This window comes from Pyrus communis, chromosome 15 (genome assembly GCF_041283825.1).
Source record: "Pyrus communis isolate YQ-2024b chromosome 15, ASM4128382v1, whole genome shotgun sequence".
NCBI classification, from domain to species: domain Eukaryota; kingdom Viridiplantae; phylum Streptophyta; class Magnoliopsida; order Rosales; family Rosaceae; genus Pyrus; species Pyrus communis.
In genome coordinates, this window is record NC_142579.1 from 4,751,895 (window position 1) to 4,763,609 (window position 11,715).

General features: G+C 38.5%; 1 protein-coding gene and 1 long non-coding RNA gene across 2 annotated transcripts; one reads left to right on the plus strand and one right to left on the minus strand.

The window, feature by feature from the left end:
* The first annotated feature begins 512 nt into the window (after window positions 1-512).
* On the plus strand, window positions 513-1,886 carry LOC148690407 (uncharacterized). The gene is made up of 2 exons (XR_015956593.1): window positions 513-1,026; window positions 1,391-1,886. It is a non-coding gene; the product is annotated as an uncharacterized LOC148690407 (long non-coding RNA).
* A 5,837-nt stretch (window positions 1,887-7,723) lies between these two features.
* Window positions 7,724-8,299, minus strand: LOC148690408 (uncharacterized). Its single transcript, XM_088686720.1, has one exon. It carries the CDS (start codon window positions 8,297-8,299, stop codon window positions 7,724-7,726), a length of 576 nt encoding a protein of 191 aa, XP_088542846.1.
* Between the last annotated feature and the right edge of the window lie 3,416 nt (window positions 8,300-11,715).

Consider the following 11,715-nt stretch of genomic DNA (forward strand, 5'->3'; position numbering starts at 1 on the left):
GTAGGAACTCCAATGACATTTGATTATGTTGTGACCTGGGTATGTCCAGTTTCACACAAGTATGTTGCACTTGCCATTTCTATTCTATGTGAATCTGACCTTATATCAGTTGTAATTAGTTTAGAGTCTGCATAGATTTCAACACAAACATTTGTGTTTTATCCGGCAGTGTGATGCCATTTTTATCCCAACAGGTTATGGAAGTGATCTCTGTTTCTGTTATCAAATGTGTGTAGTTTCCTATTTTTTTTTCTTCTTTTGGCTGGAAAGTAATGGAGAAGATAAAATTTGAAAGACACAGTTGTGGTAATCCTTGAGATAAAAGTAGATGATCCAAGTTTTACTACATATATTTCAAGGAATTAATGTTGGATGCAAAGAACAATGTTACAGTTTCACCATCATACGTCCAAATATTGTAAGTTTGGGACTTAACCTAAGGTGTAGTTAGCAAGACCACTTACAAGTTATAAATGTTTGGTTTTTTTTTTTTTTTTTTTTGGGGGGGGGGGGGGGTGGGGAAGCAGTTGAAAAACTTGATATCACCTTTGCATTTGTATGTTATCAATGTAAAGATTATTCTTTTGATCAGTTAGATGTCAGTTTTATAATCAATGCTTTGGTTAACTATAAATCCACACACCGTTTTCATAAGATTTGTTTTTCTGCCAACATGTTAATTTTGCTCAATGATAATGCCATAATTGGAATATTTTTTATAGAAATGATGTAATGGGTTAATCTGAAATTTCGAACTGAACTCTTACATGACTGCTATTGCACATGCTCCTCTTTTTTGGTTGTTGGGTTTTATTTTTATTTCATTTTTTGGTAAATGCAATTGTTGGTTTTGCAAAGAACTGACTTCTATCTTATTTTTAGTTCTCCATGCATGTAGTTTCACCTTTTTTGATCTCGAGTATCTGGTTGGCTTTATTTATCAGGCCCAGGGTTGTGATTCTGGATGCTGACATGATTAACCACACTTGGTGCGGAGAAATGCAAGCATGTTGCAGCGTATTATGGGTATATTGCTACTACTTTTTTTTCCCCCTTTCTGTAAATGATACTAGATTTTAACCAAGACCAGATTGTATCAAACAAAGGCATTGTTTTCCAACTGGTATAAAACAAGATTCTTTTCCACCAAAACAAGACTAGGTATCCATATTGTATCGTTATTTTCTTTATAGTATAAACCTGTTGAATCAACCATAGAATTGGTTTTGGAGTTTTCGTTTGATCAGAGAGTGTTTTTTTTGGGTGAAAGTTTTAATCGGTGAGACTCGGATGAAAATGGAAGAATTTCTCTAAGAATCAGACCCTATGCATTCTTACTGTTTAATGCTGAGAGTTTCTATTCTGTTATATTATAATGGAACCAATGCAGGTTTACTTCGACTACATGAGGAGCTTCAGAGTTGAATTTGATGAGTTTTTTGAGGAAGGAATGATATCAGAAATTGAAGTTGGATTAGGTCCGTGTGGAGAGCTATGGTATCCTTCTTATCCTGAACGGCATGGTTGGAAATATCCTGGTATTGGTGAATTCCAGGTACCTTAACAAATGGTGATCCCTCCTTTCATTAGTGGCATGCATAATAGCTAGGGACTGACGGTTATTTATAAATGTTTAAGTTAATAGCCCTTCATTCATTTGTGGTTATGACCTTAAGCCTGTAGCTCATTTGATTTTTTACTTCTATCTGAACTTTGAAGTAGTTCTCTGATTCAACCTGGTTTAGTCGATCCCCTTTTGTCGCGATGCCAATTTACGGTTCTTATTATGTAAATTGGTTGAATGTTGCTTCTGTTTCTTATGAAAACAGAGAATTTTTTGCAACCACGTCTTTTGTAATCAAGAACGTTCAATTTTGTCCTGTTAATTATACAATGTCTTTTCATATCAGCTATGTTGAATGTATATAAAAACTAAGCTGCTTATCTTACCGACCATTTTCACTCATCTATTCCTCTGTCCATTCATGGTTATGTTTAATTTATTCAGGTTAAATGTGTCTTATTCATGCAGTTTAGGCTGGTGCATTCAAGTCCCGCAGCAACGCGCGGGCATATTTTCTAGTGACTTCTAAAAATAGACTGCTCTAAATGACTTAAATTAATATAAATGAAAACATATATACGTTTATATTCTTTTCCCAACTTGTCTTGTAGTCAAAGTGGGTGGGAGTGTTATGTGGTTTATGGGCCATTAATCACTGTATATGCCCTTCGTATCAGAGGGGAATTAATTAGTTGGCATTTTAATTTACTCGAGGTTCCTTTTCCCTATTTTTTTGAAAAAAATATAATTTCTCTGACCTAGAGTTTGAATTATCCCTTGGCTCTGGTCTTTTATCTATTTTATACTTTGAGAATCCTTTGGTTTTTGTCATTTAAAGTGATGTAATTGGACTCGAGTATTTGTACTTGGATATGTTTTGTTTATATTTGATGAATAGTCTAGTTGTCTATAATCTTTTACTTGACTTTTCTGTCAAATTGACCGTTAAATGCGGACGTGACTTAAGGTAGGGCCCACTTTATATTAAAAATTTAATTAATTATTAAAAACTAAAAAAATAAAATCATTTAATAATTTTTTAAAATGGGAGACCCACCCCTACAAACCCCAGCCCTATTTCTCAGAGCCCATAGGAGAAGAAGAAAAGAGTTGGAGGAGGAAGTAATTAGTCTAGGATTTGAGGGCATTTAGGGGTTTTGGGTAGTTGCAGAAGTGGGAAGACTTCAATAGAATTTGGCAAAGGTGGTTAGGTGGAGAAGACGATCGAGTGGGGAGGATAAGGGCTAGGGGGAGTCACAGTGGAGTTCCCGGGGGGGGTGGGGTGGGGTGGGGGGGGTGGAGATGGGGTGGGGGGGGGGGGGTGGAGATGGGGTAGAAGAAAAGAGTTGGAGGACACGGGTGGTGAAGGAAGGTTGGGTTTGTAAGGGTGGGTCCCCCATTTAAAAAAATTATTAAATTAAATTATTTAATATTTAAATACTTTTTTAATAGGAAGCGGGCCCCGTCTCAAGCCACGTGAGCATTTAACAATCAATTTGACAGAAAAATTAACAGAGGTCTGACATTGCAACAAATTTATAAGTTGAGGTATAACATTGAAATGTTTAAAAGAATGTATGAAACTGTAATTGACCCAATAATTGAGATAATTTTTTGTAATTTACCCTATATTCAAATACGAAAATGGAAATCCGTTGCCAGGATTTGAACCCGGGAAACCTGGGTAAAACCCAGACATCTAACCGAACTAGATGACAACAGACTGGTTTACTAACATGGCCTCTAATTTGAATGCAGTAGAAAAGTCATCAGTATCATTTACACACGGTTGCTAGATGTGCAGTTACATCTATATGGCAGCTACACAACTCCACCATAGAAGAATCTTCAGAGTCTAGGCATTGATCAATTCAGCTTAACTTCGATAATATACATAAATTAATCACTAATAGTAACTTATGAATTAACAACTCAATTTATTCAAAAATCGTCAAATAATGTATACTAGCACGTCGACACGAGCTACAAATGAAGTACGGAGTATGGTAAAGAAGTGGTATAATGTCATACCTTTAATGATGATGATGCGTTTGTGTAGAAATGTAACCAGACTATTATGTGCAAGTAAAGGATGATATGTTTATCCAATTCTTATTTCAGTTTCCAATTCCACTACAATATGACAACTAGACTATAAATTCAACAAATATAAACAAAATTTATCCAAGTAATAATACTCAAGTCCAATTACATCACTTTAAATGACAACAACCAAGGGATTCTCTTTTCCGAAGTAAAAAATAGATAAAAGGACCAGAGCCAAGGGATAATTCAAACTCTAGGTCATCGTCATGAGATATTATTTTTTTCACAAAAAAGGAAACGAAACCTCGAGTAAATTAGAATGCCAACTAATTAATTCCCCTCTAATACGAAGGGCATAGACAGAGTGATTAATGGCCCATAAACCAAAATGTTGAAACTGAACTAGGTTTACGTGAAGTTTGTATGAATATGAACAAAAAGTATTTTAGTCTTGAAAACTCAGAAGCATTCTTATTGAACTAAAAGACTTCAACCAGCTATTAAATAGCTTTACATCAATAAAGGAATAACAGCCCACGATAACAACAACCCTAGAATCGTGGTAAACGACTAATTCAAAACAGATAACAAACTTGTCCCTCAAGTATAGGAGGGTTATTAGCACGTCCAGGGAATGAACCCTAGAATAAGGGAAACCTAACAGCTAGACTCTTTGACAACTTCAACATTTCCTCCCTTAAACTGAATACTGTTGATTCAGTTTATTCCAGGCCATCTGCATACACCCATTTGGTCTCGCAGTTTCTGAAATACTTCAAGTTTCAGTGGTTTTGTCATCACGTCTGCAATCTGCTCCTGAGTAGAACACTGCAGCAGCTCCACTACTTCATCCTTGACAAGATCTCGAAGAAAATGAAACCTTACATCTATATGTTTACTGCGACCATGCATTACTGGATTCTTTGACAGCTTAATGGTTGATACATTATCACAGTAAACCTTTGTTGGACCAGTTTGCCTCAGAGTCAAGCAACTCAAAATTCTTCTTATCCACACCACTTGACATGAACTTGAAGCAGCTGCAATGAATTCTGCTTCAGTAGTAGAAAGAGTGACCACTGATTGCTTCTTCGAGGACCATGAAACTGCTCCTGAATTCATCATAAATACATAACCTGAAGTACTCTTTCTGTCATCTTGATCACCAGCATAATCGCTGTCTGTATAGCCAATGAGTTCTTCATTTCCTCCCTTCTTGTAAAATACCCCAAAGTCACCAGTTCCCTTCACGTATCTTAAGATCCTTTTGACTGCCAACAAATGTGTCTCTGTGGGATTCTCCATATACCTGCTAATTAGACTTACAACGTACATAAGATCAGGTCGTGTAGCTGTTAAATACATAAGACTCCCAACCATTTGCTTGTACAGTGTGTTATCTACTTTTGCTCCCCCTTCATCACGAGTGAGTTTGAATCCAGGTACCACAGGGTTGTGCACTGAGTTGCACTGACCCATGTTGAACCTGTCTAACACTTCCTGTGCATATTTACGCTGACTTATAAAAATGCCATCTGGTTTCTGTGTTACTTCAATGCCAAGAAAGAATCTCATACTCCCGAGATCAGTCATATCAAATTCTGTCATCATGGATCTCTTAAACTTCTCAAATAACACACTATCATTTCCAGTAAAAATGAGATCATCAACATATAGGCATACAATCAAAATTTTACCTTCACTGGCTGTCTTGACAAACAGTGTGTGTTCAAAGGGACATTTGCTGAATCCCTCTTTGATAAAATATGCCTCTATTCGACTATACCATGCTCGTGGAGCCTGCTTGAGCCCATATAGTGCCTTCTTGAGACGATAAACCTTGCCTTCCCTTCCCTTCTGTTCATATCCAGGTGGTTGTTCAACGAAAACCTCTTCATTGATCTCTCTATGCAAGAAAGCTGCTTTGACGTCGAGTTGGTAAATTTTCCAGCTCCTTTGTGCAGCAATGGATATTACCATTCGAATTGTATCCATTCGTGCCACTGGTGCAAATACTTCAGAAAAATCCACTCCATATCGTTGGCAATATCCCTTTGCAACAAGCCGGGCCTTATACTTGTTCACCTCCCCATTTTCATTCAATTTTGTCTTGAAAATCCATTTGACTCCAATGGTTTTTCCTCCTGTTGGTAGGTCAGTCAGTTCCCATGTATGATTCTTCTCTATTGCTTCTATTTCTCTATCCATTGCTTGTTTCCACTTCTCACTTTTCACAGCTTCACAATAGCTAGTAGGATCACCATTTGTAAACAAAGCTAAGTGAGCCAAGTTCATACCTTCTTCATCAGAGAGACCTTCACCAGTGTCATAGTCTCTCATCCAACTTGGTGGCCTTCGAGTCCGTCCCTCTGGAGGTGCACTGCCTTCAATTATGGCATCTTCTTCTGATTCAAACGAATTATTGTCATCTGACCCATGAACAGCAGTTTCTTCTTCATTTCCTTCATCTCCAGTACCTGCTTCTTCATCAAGATCAGCTAGAATATCTTGCTCATGACTGTCATCCCAATTCCATAGTTGATCTTCTTCAAACACTACATCTCGACTTATAATGATTTAATTTGAAATAGGGTCAAACAGTCTATAAGCTTTGGACTCCTCACTTACCCCTAACAGTATACATTTGAGGCTTTTGTCATCAAGCTTCAATCTCTTGCTATCTGGTATGTGCACATGAGAGATGCAACCAAAAACCCTAAAGTGCTCTACTAAGGGTTTGCGCCCACTCCATGCTTCCTCAGGTGTTTTGCTCTTTACTGCAAGCGTTGGACTTCGATTTAGCACGTGGACAGCCCAGTTCACTGCTTCAGGCCAGAAGGTCTTTGGAATTCGCTTCTCTGATAGCATACATCGAACCATATTCATGATGGTTCGATTCTTACGTTCAGCAACCCCGTTCTGTTGGGGCGTATAAGCAGCTGTTAACTGCCTTTGAACCCCATTCTCATTGCAGAAATCTATGAATTCATTTGATGTGAACTCACCACCTCGATCTGTCCTCAAACCTCTTATGAATGATCCAGTTTCCTTCTCCACTTTGGCTTTGTATGTTTTGAACACGGTGAAAGCTTCTGATTTCTCCACCAGGAAATAAACCCAAGTTCTTCTACTATAGTCATCAGTAAAAGTGATGAAATATCTCTTCTTACTGTTTGAGATTGGGTTTATGGGACCACAGATGTCAGCGTGTATCAATTGTAGGATCTTTGAGGCTCTCCATGTACTTTCCCTAGGAAAAGATTCACGATGTTGCTTCCCCACAAGGCAGCCTTCACACACGTTTTGAGAAGCTTTGAGCTTTGGCAGCCCCTTAACCATGTTCTTTTGTTGTAACACCTTCAGACCACTCCAACTTAAATGTCCATATCGACGATGCCAGCGATCAGCTTGATCTGTGGTTGTCATGGAAAGACAACTTTGTTCATTTCCTGGGCAGCGAGCATTCAAGGCAAACATCCTGTTATATGTCATCTCAGTTTCGAGAATGAGACCTTTCTCAGGGTGAAAAATCTTACACTTTCTATGTTGCATGAGCACTGCGAGTCCCTTCTCTTGCAGTTGACCAATACTCAACAAGTTATTCTTTAATTCAGGGACAAAGAAAACGTCTGTGATCACATGCATGATCCCATGCACCTCTATTCGTACTTTTCCCTTTCCTTGCACACTGAGACTGAAGTTGTTTCCCAGCTTGACCGACTCTCGAAAATTAGCATCTATTTTGACAAATGCTTCATTTCTGCCACACATGTGATTGCTACATCCTGAGTCAAGAAACCAAATCTGCTCCGTTTCAGTTTCCTTGTCATCCACCAACGCCATTAGCAGCATTTCCTCACTTGTTTCTGCAAAGTGAGCATTGGAGTCCCTAGTCTTCTTAGGACATTCCCACTGAAAGTGTCCTAGTTCGTGACAATTGTAGCATTCTATTATAGATTTGTCGAACCCAAATCTACCCCTTCCTTTACCTCTTCCCCGATAGGAGCCACGGCCACCACTCCTTCCTCCTTGTTGGAAACCAGTGGTGATTTGGAGAGCTTGTTCATCCATCACATGTTGACCCATCCTTTGTTCATGCACAAGCAAACTGCTCTAAAGTTCATCAATGGATAGAGTATCCAAATCATTCGACTCCTCAATCGAACAGACCACATAATCGAATTTTGACGTCATAGACCTCAAAACTTTCTCAATGATCACTATATCCTCCATTCTTTCGCCATGTACCCTCATCTTATTAGCTATAGTGAGTGTCCTCCCAAAATAATCATTGACGGTTTCTCCAACCTTCATATGCAATACTTTGAACTCCTTTCGAAGTGCTTGCAACTGAGCTCGCTTCACACGTGCAGTCCATTGGTACTTCTGCTTCAAAGAGTCCCATATGTCCTTTGCCGTGTCCTTCTTCAAGATCGTTTCAAGGATAGAACGATCAATGGCCTGAAACAGATAGTTCTTGGCCTTAAGATCTTTCAACTTCAGTTCCTCCTGTGCCTTCTTCTGTGAATCACTCGAGTCCGCTCCTCCTGCGACTGCAGTGATCCCCGTCTCCACCAGGTTCCAATACTCATTGGAACGCAGAAAGTTTTCCATAAGCATGCTCCAGTGATCGTAGTGTCCGTCGAGCCTTGGAATGGCCGGTTGCACAAAACTGTTCTCGGACGTCATATTCTTGTTCTTTCACGTAAGCAACTGTGTTTGCTGGTTTTGGTCAGGCCCCTGTGATGGGGCTCTGATACCAGATGTTGAAACTGAACTAGGTTTACGTGAAGTTTGTATGAATATGAACAAAAAGTATTTTAGTCTTGAAAACTCAGAAGCATTCTTATTGAACTAAAAGACTTCAACCAGCTATTAAATAGCTTTACATCAATAAAGGAATAACAGCCCACGATAACAACAACCCTAGAATCGTGGTAAACGACTAATTCAAAACAGATAACAAACTTGTCCCTCAAGTATAGGAGGGTTATTAGCACGTCCAAGGAATGAACCCTAGAAACAAGGAAACCTAACAGCTAGACTCTTTGACAACTTCAACACAAATAACACTCCCACCCACTTTGACTCCAAGACAAGTTGGGAAAAGAATATAAACGTATATATTTTTTCGTTTATATTAAATTAAGTCATTTAGAGCAGTTGGCATTAAATCTACATCTCTTTATGTTAATTTATTTCATTCTTAGATGTCATTTATGCTTCAGTCTATTTTTAAAAGTCGTTTCATAGTTAGTTTTAAGTTTATTATGATTCTTCTTCTACTACGAACTGGGTCTTCATGTACTTTTGGAAGTCATTTCGTGCCTATTAAACCATAATCATAAGCATCATGTTTATGTTGTTCATTTCTCCAAACTTCAGCAGGTTTACTAAAAGTTTCTGTAATTTCTACCATCAACCAACCATAATCATAAACATCATGTTCATGTTCATTTGTATTTTTTTTTTTGGGAGGAATTCTTTATGCCCCTTTGGATGCATCAAATTACAAACAGAGAGATGGGAAAGAATAATGAACCAGAACATGAAAAGAAATAACAATAAAGCCAAAACCAAAACATAAGTCTTGAGAACCAGTTGCGGTGATAGAAAAAAAAGAAAAACCTGAGCAATCAACTCCAAATCTTCAGCCTCAGACCACTTCTTTCTTCTCAGGAGACTTTGGATGCGGTCTTTAGTTATAAATATTCTTTTATTGAAACCTTGTTGGTTTTTAATTTTTGATCGAGGTCCCTGAAATTAATATGATAATTTATTTCTATGTACGTTACTATATTTTTTAAATTAAAAATTAGAAATTTTAGTTGTTTATATAAATGAGATTTTAAATAAAAAAACTATAATTTGTGGGATTAAAAATATTAAAATATAAATATACTATTTTGTGTGTGTATATATATAAACATGGGTACCTTCATCAAAATAAACATGGGTACATTTTCTTGAGTTATGCTGTTTGCAAGCTGCCGATTGAACTTGAACCGAATTGAGTGACTACTTCTCTCCATCTGATGTGCTGCCTACTCCGATGTAAGGTAGAGAATGCTCCTTGTGAGCCTAGTTGTGTATAAACACTTCGCCTGGAAGGTTGTCCATGTTGATAATCGGAGTGTGGCCTCAACCGTGAACGTATGCTCATCCGTGGGCTTAATCAGGAGTGGACACTCATTCGCACGCTAAGACGAGAGTATCTACTATCTCAAGGATCCAGGCGAGAGCGTAAATTGCTAGAACACTCGGATCGTGGCTGGTTGAGGGGTTACTTGCCGGGACACTGCTGGAAAATTTCATCATCTGCCCTTGTCATGCTTCGAGACACCTCGTCTAGGGAAAGTTGCATCTCGGTGCGTTGCAAAAGCTAATTCACAAGGTCGTCTGCTGTGCGAGAGCGCTTGTCAATTCTATGACATGTCCAGACAAGTGTGGTTCTCCATTTGGGTTGGAAGAGCTTGGAAGGAATGTGTATCTTTGAGCAGTGGAAGTGTGGTAGACTCCGAGCGCGAGATTTGAGTTGGGGAATGTCAAATCCATGGAGAAATATGGTGAAAATTCCCCTGGTTCAATCGTAAGCCCAGAAATTTGAAGCTGGGACAGTTGAACTAATCTTGGACCGATTTGGGCTGCTTGGGAGGCCACGGGAGCATGTTGGGTCGTAGGAGTAGGTTGGGCCGCAGAAGTGGGCTGCTCGGCATATGGTGTACGTAGATGCGAGGATAGGGCTTAGCTTGGCAACGCGTTGGGTTCGCGTCGGGCTTGAGTGGCTCGGGCCGTTTCGCCTTAGGCTTGGACCTATATGGGTTGAATGGCACATCTTGAGCCATGGTTGTGGTGTTGTAAGCCTTGTAGAGGGTAACTGTCGTGGTGGCCACCATGGTGGTTGCCACGATGGTGCCTCATGGGGGTGGTGCCGCTCCACTCATCGTTGTGTTGAGCCTTGTAGATTGCTGCGGTCTGAATCCTTGAACGTTGGAATTTCCGTTCGTTGAGGTTTCCGAATCTTTTGCCATTGTACTTTTCTTTTACATTTTATCAAAGAATTTTTAGAAAAAATTCCAAGAATAAGAACATATGAAAAATCTACAAATGAACAAGAAAATAAAAAACCTTGAATGAGAGAATCTTCTACGAGTGTTTGATCAAGACTCTCAATGAGAGCACCAATTTATGGATGCATATTTCTTCCTTCTTGTTCTTGGACAAAATTGCACCTACAAAACAAATAACACCTTAGGTCAAGGCCAAGAGCATCACGCGCCCACAATGATTTTTTTTTTTGTTGGGGGGGGGGGGGGGCTGGCTTTAGCTAAAGAACCTCCGACGCCAAAGTTAGAATTTTGAGGGAAAAGTATTTGGAGAATTTAGAGAATTTTGCAAGAGAGTTGAAATTGAGTTTTGGAGAAAATGAGGTGGCATTTATAAGGGTATGTAGGGGTGGAAAAAATTCCCGAAAATCCCAAACCGAACCGAAAAAATCCCGATCCCAAACCAAAAATTTCCCAAACCGAAATTCCCGAAATTTTCGGGATGCTATCCCGAACCAATCCCAAAATTTCGGTATGGGATTCGGGATTGGCTTCTCGATATTTCGGGAATCCCATACCAAACCGAAAATATATAATATTAATTATTATATATATATATATATATTTATACATATATATATATATTATTCTTTTATAATTGATGCTAGTAGTTTCTAATTCATGCTCAGCAACCTAGAATGCCCTACACCTTGCATATTTTTCATGTTCTGTTTGATATTCATGTGGATTTTATTATTGTTGCTGTCATGGCTGATGATTTCAGAAGGCTTGATTCTTTTGTCTCTCAACAGATTGCAAAAAGAGTTTAATTAATTTGAATTTTGACTATGATAAAAAGAGTCAAGCATGCTAGTGTTCAATTAAATGGTAGTGTGAATGAAATGAAATTCCTAGTTCATGAATGTGTTCTTGAATTATATATTTGAAGAACAATTCATAATTTCATATTTCAATTTGGGATTCCCGATTTGTCCCAAAATCTCGAAAATATTTCGGGATTCCTGAAATTTGGGATTCCCGAAAATTTGGTTTGGGATT

Excerpts from the sequence above, each read along its gene's own strand:
- LOC148690408 (XM_088686720.1), bottom strand. The coding sequence starts at position 8,299 with ATGACGTCCGAGAACAGTTTTGTGCAACCGGCCATTCCAAGGCTCGAC.